This window comes from Telopea speciosissima, unplaced genomic scaffold (assembly GCF_018873765.1).
Source record: "Telopea speciosissima isolate NSW1024214 ecotype Mountain lineage unplaced genomic scaffold, Tspe_v1 Tspe_v1.0040, whole genome shotgun sequence".
NCBI classification, from domain to species: domain Eukaryota; kingdom Viridiplantae; phylum Streptophyta; class Magnoliopsida; order Proteales; family Proteaceae; genus Telopea; species Telopea speciosissima.
The window spans coordinates 154,370-179,654 of NW_025317376.1; the positions used below are offsets into that span (position 1 = coordinate 154,370).

Genomic DNA, 25,285 nt, shown 5'->3' on the forward strand with positions numbered 1-25,285 from the left:
TCAACCATTGGATGGGAGCAGGAGCAAAAGTGTAATTACACATCTTCCTATCTCTCCCCCATCCAACGGTTGAATGCACGACTGTGTACGTACACAATCATGCATAAAATCTTTTGCTTTAATGTATATAGGATTGGGATTCACAAAAATATTAGTTATTAGGGCTGCAGATCTGGGCTGGCCTAACTTCAAGACTGGCCCAGGTTAAGCCAGCCCAGGCCTGCTATAAAAAATTTTGGGCTCCAATTTGATTGGGCCCATCCAGCCCAATCTCCAATCTCCTTGGCCACGACCAGTTCAGACCTCAGAATAGTCAAGTTCAGAGTCTTCAGACGTCAGAATAGTCAGTTCAGCTTCACTACCAAATCAAATTCATCAACTGGAGTGTCGGAACTTAGGCGTTGAGATTCCAATTTTGGGAGGAAGGATGAATGATTGGTGGTGATTGGAAGACTCTGTCATGAATCCCTCCTCGTCGATCTCGTCTTCAACTACTTCGTGGTTTTCGAGCATAGTTCGCGGTCGGTCTGAAAAGCTTGAAAACCCCAATATGACGAGCAACGCTACTGCAAGTGATGGTTGTGGTTCCGTCACTCGCAAGAACCATTTACGAGGCGTTCTCTTCAAGTATGGCCCCAAGCCTGCTCAGGTCTAAATTTCCTACTCCTCCTTTTCTTCTTGTATTGAGTAATTGAGTTCCATTCTACTTTCTCTTTAATCATCTTTCCCTCATCTGGGGTTTATTGAACTTTGCATTTGATGCTTTTTTCTCCAAAATTTTGTGTTCCGAGGCCTTGCTAGAAGCTATTGTCAGATTAAAATGACGAAATTTGTGTAGAATCACAGGTTTGTGCAATCCACTGCAAACAACGCTCTTTATTGTAAAGGATAAGCACGATTTCGCTGTAATATGCGATGCTTTTATTTTTCATTTTTTTATTTTTTATTTTTTCATTTTCTTGACTGAAATGTGAAAACACAACCTCTAGTTCATTCTTCCTGGTTCTAAGTATATTGATTATCTTCTACGGACTGTGGTGGAGCTAATTGATCAGCTGTTCATGGTGGCAAAGTGTACTTGATCGCACTGATCTGGAATGCTGGAAGTGTCGTTAAAAAATGTTGTAAATAGAACAATGATAATATGAGTGCAACGCAGGAATGTTTCATGAACAGTCATGAATTTGGCTGCTGCAACAATAACTTGTAGTTATTAGGAGAAAATGGTGGGGCTGAGTCATGTTTGAACAGTCACAACTTGTCTGCTGCAGCAATAACTTGTCGTTGTTAGGAGAAAATGGAGGGACTGAGTCGTGCCACCGGTCATTCTCTTTAAGACTGTAGATACACCCCCTACGGTGCAATCCGAGTAATGTGAATCAGCCTTCAAGAGGAAACAAGCCCTTCCAATAGTTGTTGCACTTACATACTGGGCCACGTCGAGACACCCATTGGTTGTGTTCAATCAACAAGAACAAGAGTATAAAAACACTTCTCAAAGCAGCAATAACAGGAGGCAAAATTAGGGAGAGAGTTTGCGAGAGTATGTGTGTGTGTGTGTGAGAGAGAGAGAGAGAGAGAGAGAGAGAGAAGTAAAGAACACTTAGAATATCATATCTAATGTATCCTGGATGTCCTCTATTTATAGAGGAGAGATACCCATTGGAAACTGTTGAGTTATGTAACCCGATAATATAAGGGTATTTCTGGTATTTTTTTCTCTTTTTATTTCCTTATAGCTATCATAGTTGGCTATACAGGGATATTATTGTAATTCTGCCCTCTTATTGAAAGTTATAAATTAAGAGGCTGAGTGATCACATTGATCATTCTAGCCATTCCCTAAATTCTGTTTTGTTAACATGGCATCAGAGTCAAACTCTTCTCTGATCTAGGTTTTCAAAACCCACCACCCTCCCTTCGATTTTTCTTCCCTTTCTTTCCCTCAAGTTTCTTCTCTTCTTTCTCCTTGGTTCTCATCCTCACCAAGGGCACACTAATAAGGATCATAAACAGCTGCTGCCCCCCCCCCCTTTTTCCTTCTTCTCTTTTCCCCTCTCCAGCTTTAACTGTACAGATACCTCATTGGGAACAGGCGGGTTTCTTTGTCGGCCCTTTCCCCTTTTCCTTCCCACAGCTTGTGCAAAAGGTATAAACCTTACCCAAAACACCATCGGGCACCTCCCGGACCACTAAACTATGATTTTGAAAATATGAATCTCATCAGAAATTGATGTCCTGAGAGTGTTTTAGCCATAATTTCTCAAGTCAACTCTGATTTTTAAGATCTGAATCAGAAAAAGTGCAACTATATTACCTTTCATATGTCACAACGTCATGCAAAATGGTTAATTCTTTACCAAAAGAAACCAGCATATAGAAAAGTGAGGGAAACAATTCTGATACCCAAAGTTGATTCTTAAAAAGTGAGGATAAATAAAGACGGTTCAGAGTTTATGACAAAATCTGACAACCCAAAATAAGACTATACTTGATTAGACTTAAAGCTGACCCATCTAAATCATTACACTTGCAATATCAAAAATATCCCTACTGCCCCAAAACTAGGATGAAAATAATAAAAACTTGAAGCTATTTTAGCCAACCAATCCCACTGCTTCCTAGAAACTTCGACCTCATTTGGTGCTTCTTGGGTCCATGGCCTGGAGATGCTCCCAGGTGGGCTGCACAAGAAAGGAATTCTGTCCTTGCACTTTCTTTTCACTTCAGATATCCTGTTTCTAAAAGGAATGGTTTATCTCCATTTTTAAGGGGCTTCAAAAATTGAATCATGATTCCTTCAACCTGCATTGTTCAAGTCCTTACACTTTCTCAGCATAAGTGCATTGTGATACTTTCTTCCTGCAGGTTGCGTTCAAAACAGGAGAGTTCAAACAACAAGTCATATTTATTGGTGGATTGACTGATGGTTTTCTGGCAACAGAGTATGTTCCATTACTCATGCCATCAGATTACCGTTCCTCCTCAGCCTTCTCTTTATTATCATTATGTTGTTTGCAGTGTTCTATTTCCTGTTCTTGTATGGTAGTTTATAATCCACTTAGATGTTGTGCTCTCTTGAGTATTAAAAAAGAAAAAGGTGTCTTGTCCACTCAGAAATTGTCATTCTGGACTTTTTTCATGTATGTTTGCTCACATTTTTCTATATTAAATTAATTTTCAAGGACATTAAAAGAATGTGTATGTCTTGGGGGGGGGGGAATGAATAAGAAATGAGGAATGGTCTTTAAGTTGGCCCACCACCCTTAATAATGTAAATATGTAATGGTGTATCAGTGCTGCTAAGACATGCTTTACAACTATTGTGGTTCAGCTAGAGAACCGACCACATGGCTGTGTAATGTAAGGCTAGATTACAAGTAACCTAACCCCAATATTACCCAAAATACAATAGCCCAAGCAGCAATCAAAGCCCTTAGCTGTAGGTCAGCTCTAGGTTTAGTTACCCAGAAATAGTGGGAATAACAGAATTCCAATGTTCAACCTTTTGATGGACCTCAAACTTAGGTTGAGTGTGGGTCTAACTAAGTAGGGTGGATTAACCCTCCAAATTGGAGCTAATTATGGTGGCCTAATGTGAAGATATATACAGGTCACGAAATTAGAAAAAGGTAATAGGTTTTCAGACAAACAAGCCAATGGATTTCTGCCAAACTGATAGACAAGGGGGATATGTTCAGGTGCTCCAATAAGCTGACCCAAGTTGCAGCAATAACTTGAAGGAACAGAGAGCCGCAGGTGCTGATCTTAGGATTTCCGATTTTCCAATATACAGGTCTCAGATCAGATCCTCCTGTGGATCAAGTGGAGATCTAGTGTAGAAGAATGGAACCTCAAAGCATTAGCTCAATAGGAGCTCTGATTATAGAGATCAGCCAGGTTGAATCAGCAATACAGAACTAGAAACTAAGTCTGCCGCCTGTGTGTCTAGTCTCACAAACCAGCAGCCAAACCCCCAATGGTCATAGGTCTATATGGAGGTCTTCAATGGTCTTCAACATAGCTGTCATGGCGTCGCCATGGCGACCCTCTTTGATTTCTTCTTCCTGTCTCTCTTTCCCTCTTCGATTTCTTCTTCCTGTCTTCGATTTCTTCTTCCCTCTTCGATTTCTTCTTTCCCTCTTCAATTTCTTTCGATTTCTTCTTTCCCTCTTCGATTTCTGAATTTTCTTCTTAAAACTTGAGAAACAATAGAGAAAAAATAAAACATGGCTTGAGTATACATCTATTAACACATTAAAAATAGAGAAAATAAAAAATAAAACATGGTCGACATGCTCGCCATGGCAACGCCATGGCGGGCGACATGTCGATATATCGATGTGACACCCCTCCACCGACTTGGATCGCCGTGACGCCGTGACAACTGTGGTCTTCAACAGATTCAGATCTCCGCCACAGTTACTTGGTTGCAGATCAAGGAATGAAAAAAGAAACAAGAAGAAAAAGAGGTCGGATGGAAGGAGTGGGGGTGGGGATAGATGGCTATCTCAGCCTGGGCATCTCGCCCTTCTCAGCCTCTCTCAGGACAATTAACATGCTCAAAGAAATATCTATTCTTCATTCAAAATCGTGGGAAGAGCTCTCTGGCTCATACAATTTTATAGAGTTACTGAAATACAAAATTAGAAGAAATGCAAAAGGAAACTACTAGAAGCCTCTTACAAGAGAATATTGAGGCTTGTACACCAAGTAATCTAAGACTGGACTAAGTAAGATTTAACTAAGGCTCTCTTTGGCATAATTTATAATTATGTTTATAATCAATTCGTGTAAAATCATTTATAATAACAAGTTATGGACGCCCTCCCCCAATGGCCTCTTCAGCACTAGAGCAGCCTGGAACTTTTTTCAGACCCACCACTCCCATCGTCCCCTGGCATAACCTTGTCTGGTTCAAAGGCCACATACCCCACCACAGCTTCACTACCTGGAGAACCCGTCGCCTTTGCCTCCCCACCCAAGCCTTTCTTATCCACCGCCACATCCCTGCTTCCCCTGCCTGCTCCCTTTGTTGGAATGGCCTTGAAGACATTCCCCATCTCTTCTTTGATTGCCCCTTCACCTCTACTATCTGGAAAAAAGCCCTCTCCTCCATCTGGCCCCGCAACAGGAGACCCCTTCATTTTGACAGAGAATGGCTTTGGGTGGCTAAATCCTTCTCAGGGTCCTCGATCTGTGACACCATTGGAAAGCTGGTTTTTGGAGCTGCTATACACCACATCTGGATGGAGCGCAACCTTAGGAGATGGACTTCCAACTCTCGATCTTTTGATCTGATTTGGAAAGCCATCTCCTTTGAAGTGTCTTCCAAGCTTAGCCGTGCCCATCTTCGCGCTGTCAAGGACACCCCTAGGAATAGGCATATTGCTGGTTTTTGGGGCATCGACCCGCCCTTTCTTTTCTCTTCAACCTCTGCGTAGGTTGGTTTGTTTCTCCCCCCCCCCCCTCTTCCCCTTTGTACATTCTTTCCTTTTCCTGCCCCCTCCTGGGGTATGGTAATACATATTATTCACCCAAAAAAAAAAAAAAAGTTATGGACTATAAATAATAATCATTTGGTAACTAATAGACGGAATATATTAGAGAACAAAAAATAAGTTTGGTATCGGTATGTGCAGAATATATTCCTCCTCCATTAGAGCCATTGTGATCTATTTCCCTGCAACCGTCCAACCTGAACTCGTTTGCCCATCTCATTTCTGCCACTGCTAGAGATTTTTGTGGTATCCTTGATGTTGGAAATGGCATCCCAAGCACTGTTTTAAAGAAACTAGGGTTCTTAATGCTTACTCTATTTGGGTTGGATTAAGATCTTTCTCGGTTGAGGGGAAAGGTTCGGAGGAATGGTGAAAGAGGGAGAGGGTTTTTAAGAAATAAGGAGAGAGGGAGGTGGATGACTGTGACAGGGGAAAGTGGAGGAGGTAATGACAAGTGTAGATAGAGAAAGAAGGTAAAGGCTAAGGGGAAAAAAGGGAAATAAATATGAAGAAGAGGGGGGGGGGGGGGGAATAGTGATGGACGATTGTGATGAGGGATAATGGAGAAGAGTTAGGACCGGGGAGTTGGCGAGTCGCCTTAATCAACCAGTTTTTTATTGTTGAAGTACTGTTCATGTGACACTGTTCAAGTGAACAGTGATTTGGTTGATATGTGTATCTTCTATTTTCCTAGTCCTAGTTGGAGTCCTAGTTTCTAATTATGTCAAGTCCTAATTCTATTGTGAGTTGTTAGTCTTAGTTTCAGTTTGAGTTGTTAGAGTTCTAGTTCTTTTCCTATTGTAACTTGGAATCCTATCATGATTAGGAGTTCCCCTTTCTATTGTAATTTGAGATTATAAATACAAGCATTATGAGGGAGACTGATTAATTTAACATTTCTCTCCTCTTCCTCATCTTCTTCTCTTTCTCTCTTCGTCCTCCATTCTCGGTTCTAGTTTTCTTCATCTATGCTCTGCAACTTGGTATCAGAGCATTAACCAATACCTGATTCTATCCTTGATTTTAGCCGGTTTGAGAGTCGTTTCAAGGTTCACTGGTTTAAGGTGAAACCCAAGTTCATAAAAAAAAAAAAAAAGAACTAGGGTTTCGTATGTTGAAGACTGAAGTATTGTATGAAGAATCAAACCTGATCGATTGACTCAGCTACTTTGAAGTTTTTCCTCTGTTTTTGCTTCTGCTGGTTGCTATTGTGCATTTCTTTTGCTGCTACTACTATATTGGTTTCCTCCTCTGGTTCACGCTGGAGATTTCTGGATATGATTCTTGGTTTCCGCTACGCGACTGCCAAGGTTGAAGACAACCTTCTCTTTCATGATATGGTCGATATCTACTTCTGCCTTGGTAGTATTTGGTTGTTCAATCTTCTAGTGAGAATAATTTTTGGGGGATTTGATGCGTTTTTCATAGTCTCTATTTGATATGCTTCTTTGCGGTACTGCTATGGTTCTTTGATTTGTTGCTTCAATTGCTTGTGAGATTTGTTGGGGTTCTCGATTGCAAGCACATCAATCGAGTTTTTTCTGCTGGTTGGACACCTATTTTCTATTATCGATTTGCTTGCTTGGTTCCGCTCCTGCAGCTTGGTGCTAAAGATGGCGATGATGGTTGTTTTCTGATTCTTCGAATTGGTTTCGTCACTGTTGATCAATTGTTGCTGGTTTGTTGTTATCCTTGACATTATTGATTTCCATGTTTACCCTTATCTTTATCATTATAGCCTTTCCTTTTGTCCTCATTACCTTTGGTCTCATGCCCCTATGTTATCCACTATTGCCCCTACACTTTACTTTTACGGTTTTACCCAATCTTCTCAAGTTAATTACAAGTTACCCTTATTTTTTTTATTATTCCAATTTTACACCTCCTCTTGCTTTATTATTACTCCTTATCCTTATTTCACTTTCAATTACATGTTTACCCTTTTGCCTTGCTTTTGTTTTACTTGGATTTCATCTAAATTACAGCCATGCCCTTCCCTTTTCACATTGAAATAATTACGGTTCTGCTATTAACCCTGGCTATTGCCACCTGTGTACTTGGGTGGGTCCTCAGCAAACCCAATTGGGTATTTTGACCCAGTTTTTGCATTACTTGGGGAATGCATGAGTGAGGGGAGATTGGAAATTATTTATTGGGATCTTGTTGCAGCGCTACTCATGATTATTGGATATTTTGTGATGCTGATTATTGGTGGTCATTATTTGTCCACGTTTAATGTTACACATGATGGGGAGATTGGAGCTAATGGATTCTTATAGTTGCTTGATTGAAGACCTTTATTGGTTGGGAGATTCTTAATCTGCTCGTACTCAAGTCATCAGCTCGTATCATTTGGAAATTACCAGTGGGCCGTAGCAACTTTATGCTACACATTACCAGTGGACCGTAGCAACTTTATGCTACATATTATTAGTGGGCCGTAGCAACCTTATGCTACACATTACCAGTGGACCGTAGCAACCTTATGCTACATATTATTAGTGGGCCGTAGCAACCTTATGCTACGTATTACCAGTGGCCGTAGCAAACTTATGCTACACATTTCTAGTGGGTCGTAGCAACTTTATGCTACAATCGTGGTTTTTGATAGTGAGGCTTTATGCCCTTTTGCCCCTGTGTGGGCTTTGATATTATGGCTTTATGCCTTTGTGCCCTTTTTGTGTGCTTGATGCATGGGGTTTGTGTGATTGTGCCCCTTTTGTGCGCAGGGTCTTCTTCTTTGAAGATTTTCTACTTGCCTTCTTTGTGAAAGCCCTATGGTGTTACTGCTAGTACTCTGCTGTTCTGGCATTTAAGAGGTTTTCTCTACTGCCTATATTGTTGATCGTTGCTGAGAGCATAGTTGTCAAGGCGCCGCCTAGGCGTCCAGGCGCCTTGGTCGACTTGGGCGCCTAGGCGGGCGCCTTGGACGCCTTGTTCGCCTAGTTGGTGTCGCCTTGCCCTTTAACCCTCTCCACCGCCTTGGGTTGCCTAACCGCCGTGACAACTATGTTGCTGATTGGGTTTCGCAAATTTGTTCTCTAACTGGTGCTACTGATGACTGCTATTATATGACCTGATGAAGTTTTCTCCAAGGTTCTACACTGATGTTCGTGATGCTTCTCCAACATGCATGTTTTTCAAGGCTCTATTTGGACCTGCTTTTCGTCGAAGTTGTACCAAGCTGGGTCTAGGTGATTTATACGCTCCAGCTTGAGGGGGAGTGTTGAAGCACTGTTCACGTGAACAGTGATTTGGTTGATATGTGTATCTTCTATTTTCCTAGTCCTAGTTGGAGTCCTAGTTTCTGATTATATCAAGTCCTAATTCTACTGTGAGTTGTTAGTCTTAGTTTCAGTTTGAGTTGTTAGTTCTAGTTTTTTTCCTATTGTAACTTGGAATCCTATCATGATTAGGAATTCCTAATCTGATTAGGAGTTCCCCTTTCTATTGTAATTTGAGATTATAAATACAAGCATTATGAGGGAGACTGATTAATTTAACAGTTCTCTCCTCTTCCTCATCTTCTTCTCTTTCTCTCTTCTTCCTCCATTCTCGGTTCTGGTTTTCTTTATCTATGCTCTGTAACATTTATTCTTGAAACAACCCCAAGTACAGCCTCAATCAAGGGCCTTCGTCCTAGATAAAGTTATCAATAACCACCTGTTAACATAGTTATCAAGGCGTCGCCATAGCGTCTAGACTCCTTGGTCGCCTTGGGCGCCATGGCGGGTGCCTTGCCACCATGGCGGTGTCGCCTTGGTTTTTTTACCCTCTAAAACGCCATGGTTGCCTTCTCGCCTTGATAATTATGCCTGATAAAGAGCTAAATTGAGGCCTAAGGAGTGAGGACTGGTACTCATCAAACAGAATCTTATATGGGCGGAAATCTGAGAACCCAGGACTTTTCAACCGATATCCAACCCAAAGAGGTGCTGCAAAGGAGATGCAGGAACATATTCATATCCTTCATTTTCAGGACATGATTGAATAGGACAATTCCTTGTTTTGTTTGTTGAGTTTGTGTCTGTATTGTTGACTCCACTTAGAGATCCAAAAAATCTGCTCCGACAATCAGAAGCGTGGTTGCTAGTTCCAGATCTTACATGTTTTTGCTTGGGCTTGACAGGTTGATCCGATCTTACCTTTCTCTTATGTTTAGGATCCATAAGCATAGAGGAAGAGAGGAGCGGAGAGGGCCTTTGATGCCTTGTCGGGGAGGAAGGTGTTGGAGAGGGAGGAGAGAAGAGGAGATGCAGCGACGGAAGGGGTTTTTATCTGAAAGGGTTTGCACGGCATGATTAGTTAGAAAGCTGGTTTTATAAAAGGGTGATGAAATTACCATTTCATCCTCATTTTTTTAACCATTAGAACATGTGCATATAAGGGTTTAGCGCATAATGAGAAATAAACACTTTATGACAATAAATCATAAACACCTCCTCACCTCTATATGGATTTTAATTTATCTTAATGTATTTTAAATAAAAACAACGGCTAGAAATCATACCAAACACCTATATTTATGTCTCTGTGTCAAATTAACATAAATATAAACCATACCAAAGAGAACCTAAGTAAACTGAAATAAAATTAGAAAGTAAACAAAAACAGAAACTTAAGTAAAAAGTAACTAAATCAGCAAGAAAATCTCCCTTCTCTTGCTTGGGGCCCGCAGAATCTCAAATATTTCCTTGGACTTCCTTCTTCATGCAAGGCTTATGGGTCCACAATAGTGTTCACGTGAACAGTAACTTTTTCTTGAATTTTATTTTGGTCCTTTTCTTCTTATGCTTCAATCTACATCACTGTGTTTGGAGTTTAGTTAGGTAATACTTCTAATCATGTGATTGTTAAGCCAAACTGCAGTATATGGAGAACTTTCTTCTTCTTCTGAACTACTGCTCTAGATTGGGTTCTCTCTTACAGTCTTACCCCTACACACCTTGTGATCATTCCTATACACTTCGTATGATTATTAAAAAATCCACTGGCTTATGTCCAGTACCAGGCTCCCAGATTGACTAATTGACTGCACCCTAACCTTTTTTGTTCATTTATTATCTTACGTCCTGCTATCTCGCATGATCGATCCTATGTTCCCTCTTTGGAAGGTTCTAAACTCCTCTTCCAGAGGATTTTAGTTAGGTAATACTTCTAATCAGTGTGATTGTTAAGTTAAACTGCAGTATATGAAGAATTTTCTTCTTCTGAACTGCTCTAGATAGGGTTCTCTCAACTAATCAACAACAACAACAACACAGCGTTATCCCAACTTAATGGAGTCAGCTACATGGATCCTAGTAGAGGCAGAAAATTAGTATAGAAGTAAAGGGAAGGGGCACACAACAACGACACAAACTCTAGGGCATCGACCCTTCCTTCCTATGTGATGCTTCTTAACTGCCCAACATCCAGGCCTCGAAATTGGAGTTTATTACAACAACAGTATCACAACATCAAAGTCCAACTAAATGAGGTCGGCCACATGGATCTTTGCTCTCTATTCAGCTCTATTTGATGTCATGCCATGAATAAGGCCTAAGCTAAGGATGTCTTTCTTCACCACCTCTCCTATGATAATCTTAGGCCTGCCACTGGCTCTTTTGGTTCCCTCAATCTGAATCAGGCCACTCCTCCGGACTGGGGTTATCTGAAGGCCTCCTGTTGAACATGGCCATGCCACCTCAAATGACTTGCTCTGAGTTTATCATGGATCGGAGCTACTCCCGACCCAGCTCTAATATGGTCATTCGTTACTTTATCCTTCCTAGTTTTCCCACACATCCATCTCAACATCCTCATCTTTGCAACACCAAGTTTGTTTATATGGCACTTCTTCACAGCCCAACATTCCACCCCATACATCATAGCTGGTCTAATGACAGTCCTATAAAAATTTCCTTTTAAGTTTTAAAGGATACACCGATCGCATAGAACTCCAGTCGCACATCTCCACTTCATCCATCCTATTTTAATCCTATGGGCAACGTCATCTTCTATGTTGCCCTCCTTTTTTACGATTGATCCCAGATATCTAAAGTGATCACTTTGTTGGATCTCCGTCTCACCATATTCACCACCTCATTTTCCGTCCTAGAGTTGCTAAAGTTACACACCATATATTTGGTCTTAGTTCTACTTATCTTCCGACCTTTTGATTCCAATGTTGATCTTCATAGTTTCTCATGCAAATAAGTCACTTAGAGGGCTTATTTTAGTGGAAGTAAGTCTTGGGATGGGTTAGGTATGTATTGGGCCTTTGATTCTATCTGTTTATTTTGTAATTGGCTAATGTAATGAGCCTAAAATAGGGGTAGAAAGTAGGAAAGCGGGATTTGCTTCATTAGTTTAGTTAAAGTCCTATTTTGAATCTGTTTTCTTTATTATTTCACTTTCCTAGGCAATTTTGGATTCCTTATTAGTTAAGGATAGGGTTAGGCATTTCTTTTTTAGTGTCTAGGTCTATTTTTTGAGTCTTCTATATAAGCTTCTAAGGGAGGCCAGCATAGTTGTCACGGCGGCTCGGCGACCCAAGGCATTGGAGAGGGCTCAAATTTAAGTGACCAAGGTGCCTGGACGCCTAGTCGACGCCTTGACAACTATGGAGGCCAGCATTGTACACGAATTTGAATGAATAGAAAAGTTGCTTATGCAATGTTGAAATCCTGAGATATGATAGGTGAGAGGCCTAGAAGAGATGCCCATTCCATCGGTTCTTGATTCCAAACCTTAATCCAGTCCAGTCGATCTCAAGAAATCCTTCAAGTTTGCTGGAAATTCTCTGCATGCTGTTCAAATCTCTTGGGTATTCTTATCAATTTCAAGTTGCTGCCTAGTTCAAGATCCATCGCCACTGCAGGGATCAATTCCCCATCATTGATTCTTGGAAGGAATCTTGGGTTTCAAAATCCTAAAGTGTTGATCGGTCTTCTTTTCTCTCTACCGATTGTGATCTAGTGGGATTTCTATATTACATCTACAATATCAGTCAACTGCAGCTTCAACAGGTTATTGCTTTGTGGGATTATTTCTTTTGGTTATCTTTTGAGATCTCATCATTCTTCTTCAACCAATTTTGAGTTCCTATTGTTCTCTTGGGAATCCCATTGCTCTCATTCTTGTTCTTTGGAGATTTTCTATTTGATCGTGGCTGGGATTAGACCTATTCTAGTTCTAGTCTTACATTAGTTCCACTTTGGCGTTAATCCTTGCTTTTGTCTCATCTACCAAAATAATATCATCCGCAAAGATCATACACCATGGGACCTCATTATTCCTCTGATTAGGTTGTCCATGATAAGCGCAAACAAATAAGGGCTTAAGGCTGATCCTTGGTGTAACCCAATTGAGATTGAGAATTCACTGCCTTGGTCCCCCGCCGTTCTAATGCTAGTCAACACATCAGCATACATATCTTTAATTATGTCTATGTATTTACATGACACTCTTCGCTTCTCTAGGAAATTCCAGATTAGCTCTCTAGGGACTTTGTTATAGGCTTTTTCTAGGTCTATAAATACCATATAGAGATCCTTCTCGCTTTCTCTATATCTTTCCATGAGTCTCTTAAATAAGAAAATTGCCTTCATCGATGATCTTCCTAGCATAAATCCGAATTAGTTTTCCAAAATAGTAGTCTCCTTTCTCAGGTGGGTTTCAATAACCCTCTCCCATAACTTCATCGTATGACTCATTAACTTTATGCCTCTATAGTTATTACAGTTCTGAATATCCCCTTCATTTTTATCAATTGGGACCGTAATGCTTCTTCTCCATTCGTTTAGCATTTTCCTAGTGGTCATAATCTTGTTAAACAGCTTGGTTAGCCAAGATATGTTCTTCCATACCTCAATTGGAATCTCGTTTGGGCCTGGAGCTTTGCCTACTTTCATCTTTCGTATAACTTCTTTTACTTTAGGCATCCTAATTTTGCGTATATATCTAAGCGAAGAGGTGTCCGTATGAGAAAAGTTGCTTTCCGCAGCCCTATCACTCATGGAATCGTCATTAAGAAGCCTATAGAAATACTCTTTCCACCTCGCTTCAATGTCCTCATCTTTTATTAGTATTCGGTCATCTTCATTTTTGATACATCTAATGTGGTTTAAACCTCTGGTCATCCTTTTTCTCACTTTGGCTATCTTTTTTTTTTGGGTGAATAAGAAATTACATGGCCCCAAAAGGGGGAGCAACAAAACAAAGAATCAGAGACCAGGCCCTCAGAGATGAGGGTCCGGAGCAACAAGAGAGACCCCAGGAAACAACAATGAGCCTGTTCCTTGGGGAGTCAATACAAGAAGATGTAGGAGCTGAGGCTAATTTGGCCTTAATTTCAAAAGAAATGGAATCTCAAATCTGCTAATAAGAGCGAGAGTTGGAGGTCTATTTCCTGATATTACGCTCCATCCAAATATGGTTAAGAGTAGCATAAAAAGCTAGCTTCCCAACAGTGTCACAGATAGAAGAGCGAGCAAATGTCATATCAATCTAAATTCATTCGCGGGAGAAAGGCAGGATTCTACGATGGGCAGGCCAGAATTTGATCAGGATACCTTTCCAGATTGCTTTTGCAGTAGGGCACTCAAAGAAGAGGTGGTCAGTGTCTTCCACATTGCTCTAGCAGAGACAGCAGGAAGGCGACACCGGAATCTGGCGGTGATGAAGGAAGGCCTGGGTTGGAAGGCTGTTGGAGAAAATCCTCCAAGCAATGAAACAATGCCGAGGGATGTGATGCTTGAACCAAAGAAGCTTTCTCCAAGGAACCAGCTGACCCTTCAGACGAATAAGATCCCAAGCAGATTTTGAGGAGAAGGAGCTGGAGCTGCTTGCTTTCCAAGAAACACAATCGCCTCTACTCATAAGCCTTCTAGAAATGGAGGGAAGGTCATTCCAAATGAGAATAAGATCCAGAGAGGCAGTAGGGGGAGGAGACCAGCCAGCTGGGCCTAAGATATCGGCAACCAAGGAGAGCCTATGAAGACTGGAAGCATAAATGATACGAGTTATCATGTTGATGAGAATCCCCTTAGGGTGCCAGTGGTCAAGCCAAAGATAAGAAGAGAGACCATCCCCAATCTAAGTTTGGATTTTGTGGAGAACCAAATGGCGGGAGTCCAAGATCTTGCGCCAGACCCAAGAAGAATCAGAGGTAGCAGAAGCTGACCAGATGGAGTCCTGACGAAGAAGGCACGAGTAAATCCAATCAACCCAGATGCTCTTCTGTTTAGAGGCAATCTTCCAGATGAGCTTGATGATCCCAGCAGAGTTCACTTCTTTGATTCTTCTAATGCCCAAACCTCCTTCCTTCTTAGGAAGGCACACGGCTGCCCAGCTAAGAGGAAGGAATCTAGAAGACTCATTACCCTTCCAAAGAAAGGAGGCAAATAGAGATTCCAAGGACTTGATTGTAGCTTGGGGAAGACCATAAATGCCGGACCAGTAGATATAAGAAGATTCCAGGACTGATCGAATAAGAACCAACCTGCCTGCATAAGAGAGAAGCTTGCCTTTCCATAACTGGAGCCTCTTACGGATGAGATCAAGCATCGGGGTGCAGTGGTGAGCCATAAGCCTGGCAGGAATTAGAGGGAGACCCAAGTACTTGACAGGCAGGTGGCCCTCTTGGAAACCAGATCTCTCAATGAAAGCCACTTTGTCTGAATCTGAAACTCCAGCAAAGAACAAAAGAGACTTTGAAGGATTGAGACAAAGGCTGGACAACTCATGGAAATGCTGAAGACAGAGCAAGGAAGCTTCAAGAGTGGCCAAGGATGCCTTAGAGAAAATCATCAGGTCATCCGCGAATGCCAAATGAGAAAGCTTGAGGGCTTTACACTTTGGCAGAGGAGAAATGAGCTGCTGGTCCGTGGCAATTTGAATTTTCCTGGAGAGGACATCCAAAGCCAAAGTGAACAAGTAAAGGGATAGGGGACAGCCCTGCCGAATACCCACTGAAGCTTCAAAAAAACCCGTTGGGCTGCCATTGATCAAGACTGAGAACCTTGGGGAGGAGATGCAGACCTGAATCCAGTTGACAAAGATCGTCGGAAAACCCATCTTAGACATCACTTGAGAAATAAAATCCCACCTAAGAGAATCAAAAGCCTCATGGATGTCAATCTTTAGGAGGATAGAGGGGGCATGATTTTTCCTATCAAACCCTCTGACTATATCGTGACAGAGAAGGATGTTGTCAGAGATGCTCCTTCCAGGGATGAAGGCTGATTGGTTGTCACTGACAAGGAGGTCCACAACACTTTTAAGCCTGCGAGCTAGAATCTTGGCAATAAACTTGTACAGTAGGTTGCAAAGAGCTATAGGCCTGAATTCATTCATAGTAGAAGCCCCCTCCTTGGGAATAAGGCAAAGAAAAGTGTGATTGATGCCTTTGACCTGATTAGGATTAAAGAAGAAGCTATCAATGGAAGCAATAAGGTCCAATCTGATGATGTCCCAAGCAGCTAAGAAGAATCCCATACTAAAACCATCCGGCCCAGGAGCACCAGACACCTTGAGAGAGTGGATGGCACCAACTATCTCATCTTCTTTAGGAATGGAGCTCAAGGAGTCAAAATAAGGCTGAGGGATGAATTTATTGAGCGGGTCATCCGGTAAAGAAGAGGAGTCCATCTGAGAGCCTCTAAATAAATCCTTAAAAGTGCTGAACAGCCAAGTGCTTGTTATCTTTTACTGTTGAAGCAGTAGAGCCATCTTGAGCAGTGAGCTTAACAATGGAGTTATAATTGACTCGAGCTTTCAAAGAGCGGTGGAAGTAAGCAGAATTAAAGTCTCCCAAGTCTAACCATTTGATTCGAGATTTTTTCTTGAGGAAGCTTTCCTCCCGGGCCATTAAAGAAGAGAGCTCCAAAGAGATGTCTTTTTCCTCTGCTGCTAGAGCACCATCCAGATTGTTAGACTGCAACCGAAGCTGAATAGAGGCAAGTCTCGCCTTGCAATCCGAGACCTGCTGTGGGATGTTGCCAAAAATGTTTGCATTCCAATCCTTGAGGGCAGCCTTAACATTTCTAAGCTTTTTAGAGAGGGCAATGAGGGGGGTGGAGAAAGCAAAAATAGGCTTGTCCCAAGCTTCTTGGACAGTGGGGAGAAAAGAGGGATGGGAGGACCACATGTCAAAGAACTTGAAGGGCTTAGGACCGAAAGAAGTGAAAGGCTGAATAGCAAGGGAGATGGGGGAATGGTCGGAAATGTCTGGATTGTCAAAGGAAGCATGGGAAGAGGGGAAGGCTGCAAGCCAGTCTTCATTGACCAAGACCCTATCCAGCTTACAAGAGATCCGATTAACTCCAGCCCTTTTGTTGCTCCAAGTAAAGGGGGAAACCAGACCGCCTCAGGTCATTCACTCCAATGTCCTCAATGCATTCAATGAAAGAGTTCATTGCTTCAAGGTCCAAGTTATCACCTCCTTGTTTTTCATGGCTGTACCTCATGACATTGAAATCACCTCCCAAACCCCAAGGGCAGAGCCCAATATGGCTAGCAAGAGATCTGAGAACAGACCAGAGAGGAATCCTCAAAGAATGACTATTGTGGGCATAAACCATGGTGAAAAAGAAGGAGAAAATACCCAAGCAGTCCGAGAAGGAAAGATGGAGGAGCTGAGAAGAAGAGGAAACGAGGTTAATGGAGATTTTACAGGGGTCTCAAAGCAGCCAAATTCTGCCATTAGGATGATGGGAGTAATTAGAGAGAAGAGACCAACCGGGAACAATTGAGTGTAAGATTTTTTGGGAATTTGGCTCTTTAATGTGAGTTTCTAAGAGGCAACAAAAGCTGGCTTGCGAAGAACGCAAACGAGAGCGAACAACAGCTTGCTTGGTGGAGGAGTTCAATCCCCTAGTATTCCAAATGAATCCTTGGATCATTGGAAAGGAGAGGGGAGGGGCAGCAAAGGCTCAAAGAGCCGAGACAAGACAGACCTAGAGTGCGTTTCACTACGGTAGCGCCTGCGGTAGGAACAGCCAAAAGGGGAAGTCGGATGGACCAGACGAGAAGAGGTATTGCAGTGGAGAGAGGGGAGGTTGGAAGTTTTTTTAGGTGAAGGAGGAGGGTGCCCAATCGGGTTAAGAGAAGGGGGTGGGTTAAAGACCCGAGAACCCGGAACAGGAGAGGAAATGGGTTTAAAGGGGGAGTGGACCAGCCCAACGGCTAAAGAGGGCGGACCAGACAGAAGATACGAGTCCAAAGAAGCCACATGCTCAAGGGATAAAGTGGTAGGGCCCACAGATTTGGGATTAAAAGACAAATACAAACCCAAAGCTAAATCACCTTTCGCAGACGAGAAGTCACCATTCGTAGACGAGAGAACACCCATCGCAGACGCAGCCTGGAGTTTAGTCGAAGCCTGGGGAGCAGTCGAGGTAGCAGTACAAAACGTCAGTGGGCAACTTTCCAAGCTGGGAAGAATCCCTGGAATCCTCCATAGGTGTGTCGAGTATTTCATATGTGTTCTCGACTGATGCAGCCCAAATCATTGAAGCAATCATGGACACAGAGCTGGAACCTGAAATCACACAAGTTTCAAAAAGTTCAAATTTATCGCGGATTTCACAATATGCATGATTCCTATTCAACCCATTTGGATGCAGTATTCCGGATCTTGCGTTATTTAAAGGCTGCTCTTGGAGAAGGTGGTCTCATTTCACCCCACAATCACCTTCGTATGAGTTATACACAGATACTGACTGGGCAGGCTGCCCTGATGATAGGTTATCTACTTTTGGCTATTGTACCTATGTTGGTGGTAATCGTGTCACTTGGAGGAGCAAGAAGCAATCTGGTGTGGCTCGATCTAGTGCAGAAATAGAATTTCGTGCCGTGGCCCATGGCATTCGTGAGTTACTCTGGTTGAAGGGCTTACTTCAGGATCTTGGAGTTCCATCTGAGTTGCCCATGCGTCTCTACTCTAACAATAAATCAGTGATCAGTATTGCCCATAATCCGGTTCAACATGACTGAACCAAACATGTGGAGATTGATCGTCACTTCATCAAGGAGAAACTCGGACAGGGTCTTGTTTGTATTTCATTTGTCCTTTCGGGTGACCAGTTGACTGATGTATTTACTAAGGGCTTACCTAGTAAAAACTTTGTTTCAATTGTTAGCAAGTTGGGCATGGTTGATATTTATGCACCAACTTGAGGGGGGGTGTAGTAATATGGGGTACAAGGGTATAATGGTCCAATTTAGTCTGTGTTCCCCTACGGGTATTATTATAACTTGTATTTCATTCAATTTATTATAAATAGAATGGACCTGTGTCTCATTGACACAAGTTCAATTCCCCAAATATTCCATCAAGTATAATCATTATGATCTAAACTTTGTGAATGTCAGTGAAGAATATGTTTATAAACTTCCTTTGCTGTCTATGCTCAAGTGGTCTGGAATTCTTTGTTGGATTTTATGAGGGTAAACAGACAAGAGAGGCAAAGTTGAAAGCTATGCAGTCTCATTGGTTAACCAAGGTGTGTGGCAGTAAAGGGAAAAAGATTTCTCAGCTAACCCTAGCCAAAATCATTTGACCATGTGGCTTGGAACCAAAAGGGTGTGTATTAACAAATAGAACCAGCTTACAGAATCTCTTAACAGGGTCAAATATATTACTATTTTCTGGGCAGTTCTTTCTTTAAAATTTAAAAATGAAAGTGCACAGCACATAGGCTGCAACTGGGCTGATGAATGGGTCTGCTTGTTAGCTTGCTTGAGTGTCCTCTTGTACATATTCGGGTGTTGTGGGAGCTTTGTTCCCTTCAATAACTTGTTTCAAGTTAAACCCCTGCCTCCAAAAAAAATGGTAGAGGGAGCAAAGTTTGATGAGATTTTGAGTAGTGCCCCAGTTCAGAAGTTTGCAATTTGTCCAGACACACAAGTCAGCCAATTTGTCATCTCTACCCATCTGAATTGCTTTTACTTAGATAATGTCAAAAAATCCAGTGATCTTAATTTCTTGTTGGAGGTCTGTGGGGTTCCTGTCTCTGTGTTTGCATTGTGCAGTGAATAGTGGCTTTTTCTCTTTCTTATTCATCTCAGCAGTATTATTGGTTTAGTATTCTTGTAAATGCATTTATGCACCAACTTAATTCACTGGTGAAGAGTTGACAGAAGCTTGCTCATCTAAATTTTTATTGGTGGTAATATAAGTTTCTACCATGTTGCAGGTATTTGCAACCTCTATCAATTGCATTGGAAAATGAAAAATGGTCCTTGGTTCAACTGTTGCTTTCATCTTCTTATATTGGATATGGCACCTCCAGCTTGAAAGAAGTAACTATCATTGTTATTATTTTAAATATCATGGATTTTTTTTTCCATCTAGCAAAAGTTTCTCTAGCTTCTACATTGCATCTTTTGACGAACGACATGGTTCTGCCATATGGAGTTTTTTTTTTTGGATGAATGAAAAATATATTAAAGAAGCACAAAGAATCTTCCCGCCCTCCAATACAAAAGGGGAAAGAACAAGGAAGAATACAAGGAGAAAACTCCGCAACAAAACAACAGACTAACCTACAGCCTGATCAAGCTGAAGGAAGACCACTCAAAGTGGAACAAAGGATATAATCAGACCCAAACAACCAATCACCTGTATCTAAAGTTAACCTTCTTCCCATTAGGATTATAAGGAGGAATAGGAGGTGAACTATCATCCACTCTAGGTGGAGTGGTCACCACGTCCCCATTCGAATTATTAATTGGCACGGCCTGCGCCAACTCAGATTGAAAATGCAGATGAGTTGGCAAAGCTTGCAAAGGACCTCCCAACACGACCGCCATCTCAACATCCATCGATTCGACTTCCAAGACAATTTGAGTATTACCGCCTCTCTCACTAGAGAGATCAGCGGAATACGAGGAGCTATTCCTTTTAGTGTGATGGCTCACCTCACTGTCATATGGAGTTTTGATTTGGCCAATCTGACCTTTGAATAGACAAAGCACACCTTGTCTAATTGTCAAATTTTGTGGCCCATCTCAATCGCAAGGTCCACCATCTGGTGATTCTTCTCTTATTTTTTGCTATCAATTAGGGGGGGTGGATGATGTAGCAATTCTAATTGTTGCATAGATAGGAGACCATTTCAATTGGCCATTTGACAAACTCCAGAGGAAAATCATTCACATGGCTTCCCATGTATCAAATATTTTCCTTCTCATCATTAGCCATCCTTATCTTGACCAAAATTGACCTATTGATTGTTCCACATGTTGCAGTGATTCAGGCCTGAAACCAACCACATGAGTCAAGGCTGATGTGGACAATTTGTTGACCGAATTCGAGCACCAACAAAGCTGCCATGTGTTAGATTTAAAAAAAAAAAATCAAGGGTGCTTACCTGGAGAAACTATGCCCTCAATTTTGTTACTTTTTCTTTTTTTAGTTAGGCTTCATATTTTTCACACTTGTGGTCGTTATCTAGTTGGATTGGAAGTGTTGTTTTCTGATTCTATTTTTGTCTCTTTTTCTTTTTGGACATGCTGCTATTAGTTATATATTCTCAATTAAATTCATTTTTGCTTAAATGGAGTCGGCATTTTGAATGATTGTGACTACCTTGTTTTAGACTATAGGAACCCCCTTCCCCCCTTCCCCCCCCCCCCCCTAAAAAAAGAAAGGCTTCCAAGTGGTAGGAAAGCCAAGTTGTGTTGAATTCTTTTGAAACTACAAGATTAAAGTGGTTGTCATGTTTCCGGGTTTCTAATAACTTTATGCATGATCATTATTTCTGAAAACCTCAAGGATAATGAAAAATGGTAGAAACTTGTCCTTATATTGTTCTATTTAAATTTGTGGGCATATTACATAATTATATATATTACAAAAGATAGAATTTTTTTTCATTTTTAAGTCAAAAAAGATAGTAATTTATCATTTACTATATGATGTGTCTGAACAGTCATTTGGGTGACCTGCATATCTCACTTGTAGTTTGCCTATATGCTCAACTGTTATAAAGCCTCTAATAGGCAGCTTCTGTTTGTGGCTTGCATGCTTACGTGCATTCGAAGTATTGTGTGATTGGCTTATTCTTTTGAAACTGAAAGGAAATTTTAATAGGACAGTCATATGACTGGTTATGATTTATGGTGCGGAATGTTTGGCAGTTAAGAAGCATCATATAGATAAACTCAGTGTATCGGAGATGAGGATGTTGAGATGGATGAGTGGCAAAACTAGGAAGGTTAAAGTAAGGAATGATCATATTAAAGCTGATTTGGGAGTAGCTCGATACATGATAAGCTACGAGAAAGTCAAAGGAGTGATTTGATTAAGATTGAAGGAACTAAAAGAGCCAAGAGCAGATACATAAAATGACCTTAGGATAAGTGGTGAGGAAAGGGATTTTCATCCTCTCAAGTGCGGTGCACTACCCAGTGCACCACACTTCAGAATCCAACCGTAAAAACATGGGCAGTGGCATCTTTTTATCCTCTCAAGTGTTGGGTGGATGGTTGGATTCTTAAGTTTAGCACTTGAGAGGATAAATTTCCTGAGGAAAGACATGCATAGCTTAGGCCTTGTATCAAGTATAACCTTGAATAGAGCTGATTAGAGGACAAGGATCCATAGAGCCGACCCCATTTAGTTGGGATAAGGCTGAGTTGTTGTTGTTGTTGTTGTTGTTGTATATCTTTAAGGTGGGTGAAGTCTAATATTGGGAAGCTAGACACGTTTTTTTGATTGTCATATGTGTTTCGAATTGGGATACAAACAGAGTTTAGCAAGTGGACATGGTCTTAGTGCTGTTATTACTGGGATTCTGCCATCCCTGATCATTTGGGAGCTATGGAGGGAGAGAAACTTCAGAAGACATGATGACAGGAGGTGGACAGTCAACTCCATTATTGCTTGCATCAAAGCCTGGGTGAGGGAGTTGCCCTACCCGACCAAGGTAGGCACCCACGGATCTGCTAGGGAAACCTTGATCTTATAGTGTCTGGGTCTTGCAGCTCCCATCGTAAAGTGCAAACGGCTCATCCCAGTAAATTGGTGCCCCCCCTTCTACTCGGTAAAGTTGAACATTGACGGAGCTTGTTCTGGTAACCCTGGCCTGGGCGGAGGAGGTGGGATCATTAGAGACCGGAATGGGAAAGCGCTGGCAGCCTTCTCTAATTTTTATGGGCCGAGTACCAGCTCACTGGCGGAACTCAAGGCGCTGAGGGATGGCCTAAGGTTGTGTAAGGATTTGGGGTTCACGGATGTTGTGATTAACTGTGACTCAGAGGCAACGGTTAGAGCAGTCAATCAGAGGAGGGGTAACTTATGGGAAGGATGGTATCACTATAAGGAGATTCATGAATTATTAGCTTGTACTCGGGCCAACATCACTTTTGCCTACCAGGAGAGCAACAGAGCGGCTGATTGGTTGGCCAAGCACTCTTGTCTTGCGATGACTCCTATTGTTTATCAACCGGAGAGCTTGCCGGGTGGTCCCTTTCAGGCCATTCTCCGTGAGGACAAGGCTGGCCTTCCTGTCCTACGAAGCTAATGGCTTGGTTGTTTTTACTCTTGTATGGGGTGGCTGTTCATTGAGAGGTGTGATTTTGTCTTGGGAAGGGGTTAGGCGGAATGTCCCCCCCTGTATTCTTTATTATTTGCTCATTGATTTTAATAAAGGTTTAGGGGCCAACCCGGGTCCTAGGTAATATTCGGGTTAAAAAAAAAAAAAAAAGGGGATACAAACAGCCATGTATTCTATTCCCCATTTTCCAATTGGTTTGATAAGAGTCTGCAGTGTGGAATTTTGGATACCTATTCAACGTTTAAAAATTAGACACTAAGGCTACCCTTGCTAGCCTCGCTACATATTTTGTCTCTTTGTGTTTTCCCAGTGTATTGCAGGGAGGATTGAAAAGTTTTGATGTATCTTCTTGGAAGGGGAGGGTGGAAGGAAGCATCAAATGGACATGATATGGAAGTGCAATGAATGAAATGTGGTGAAATAGGGATTAGAGTTTAGGCCTATTAATTGTCAACAATTCTCAGATTCATAAATAATTTGATATGTGAAGGTGTTTGAGGAAAGTGTAAGCATGTGGAGGCTGGTCATAGTGGCTGAGTATAGCTTGGCCATTCAATGCAGGTTGTAACTTGTACGTTATCTTGTTGAGTGGCTCTCTGCTTTGTTTGTTTTACCTTGTTATCTGGGCTTGTTTATGTCTGAAGGGTATGCATGTCTTTGAAGGTTCTTTTTATTTGCGTCTTGGAATGAATTTGAGGCAAGTTCTATCTCTCATGTTGTATAATTATGGCATCTCGTATTAAAATAACATAAGCCCAACTTCCTAAGCTCTTGTTTGTATAGAAGTAGACCTTTATTTGCCGCTTGTGCCCTTGACAAGAAAACTACTGCCCTAGGGCACAGAGCAAGAAAAAGGGATGCGCTTTTAGTCCAATATTTTGTATTTCTAAGCTGTGTTTGTTTGTGTACATATTTTCTGCTCAACTAACAACTCAACAAAGCCTTGCCGCAACTACTGGGGGATTTTCCTTCTCTAATTCAAAACTTTATTGCACGATTTTTCCTGAAGGATGCCCTGGAGCTTGATCAGCTGATTGGTTATTTAATAAATAAGGAAAATTCAGAGGGAGTGGTGTTACTTGGGCAGAGTACTGGCTGTCAGGTGAGTATTTTGAAGTTGTGGTTGAAGTAGATTAGCACTTATTAGTTACATCTTGTGTATGTGAACTTAAGCTTAGCTTGGCAACAAATTTAGGATATCGTGCATTACCTGCATACAAATGCTGCATGCTCTAGAGCAGTCCGTGCAGCCATTCTACAGGTACTATGCGCCTTACAGAAGTTTGTTTTCTTGTTATTCCATGTATAATGTCTCTGATATTCGCATGCCTAGTGTTATCAAATTGGATGGAAACCACTTGACTTTCTACTTGTAATATAGGCGCCTATTAATTTATATCCTTGGTGTACTTGTTTTATATGTTAAATTTGAGAATTTACCTCATATTTATTCGTTAATATTGGAGTTCATAATCTATATTTTAAATTTTGGGAGAGCGAATAGAAGAGTTTCATAAGCTTCAACACCAAGCTTCGGAGAGTAAAGACCATAATTGAGTTAGAACTCTAAGTTGGATCGGTTCTAGGTAATAGAGAAGTGACTTGCAGTAAGAAGGAGAAGGAGAAGGGAAGAGAAGAGAGGAAGAAGAAGAGAGATTGAGAGAATCATGAGTTAGAGAGAAAACCTCCCCTAACTCCTATATATACTTCATTAATAACTCTTAGGAAATTACATAGGACTCCCTAAGGAGGTAAAAGATAAAAAGAGAATAAAATGTAAAATTACAACTCTATGGCTCATATTTCATAATAGAGACAGAGACAAATATACCCCTAACGCATTAACTCTAACACTCCTCCTCAAGCTGGAGAATAAATGTCATACATTCCCAGCTTGCATAGAAGAGTATTGAACTGGTTAAGGATAAGGCCCATAGTGAAAATGTCTGCCAAGTGATCACCGGTCTGCACAAATGGAGTACAAATGCAACCTGAATCCAACTTCTCTTTGATGAAGTGCCTATCAACTTCAATGTGCTTTGTTCGATCATGTTGAACAGGGTTATGAGCAATACTTATAGCAGCCTTGTTATCCCAGTAGAGCCACATAGGTCCCTCACACTCAAACCCCAATTCTTGAACCAATCACCTCAGCCATATAAGTTCACACACCCCATGAGCCATGGCTCTAAAATTCAGCCTCTGCACTGGATCTAGCTACAACTAGTTGTTTCTTACTCC

At 41.5% G+C, this 25,285-nt stretch overlaps 1 protein-coding gene across 1 annotated transcript; it reads left to right on the forward strand.

Annotated features, from left to right (window-relative positions):
- The first annotated feature begins 381 nt into the window (after positions 1–381).
- LOC122647385 (UPF0613 protein PB24D3.06c-like) lies at positions 382–24,384 on the forward strand. The gene is made up of 5 exons (XM_043840803.1): positions 382–649; positions 2,869–2,945; positions 19,682–19,787; positions 24,054–24,146; positions 24,240–24,384. The coding sequence occupies exons 1-5, from the start codon at positions 461–463 to the stop codon at positions 24,351–24,353; spliced, it is 579 nt and encodes a 192-aa protein (XP_043696738.1). The 5' UTR covers positions 382–460; the 3' UTR covers positions 24,354–24,384.
- Positions 24,385–25,285: the final 901 nt, after the last annotated feature.

Excerpts from the sequence above, each read along its gene's own strand:
- LOC122647385 (XM_043840803.1), top strand. The coding sequence starts at position 461 with ATGAATCCCTCCTCGTCGATCTCGTCTTCAACTACTTCGTGGTTTTCG. Across the intron at positions 650-2,868 it reads ATGGCCCCAAGCCTGCTCAG|GTTGCGTTCAAAACAGGAGA; the intron begins GTCTAAATTTCC and ends TTCTTCCTGCAG. Across the intron at positions 24,147-24,239 it reads GGCAGAGTACTGGCTGTCAG|GATATCGTGCATTACCTGCA; the intron begins GTGAGTATTTTG and ends CAACAAATTTAG.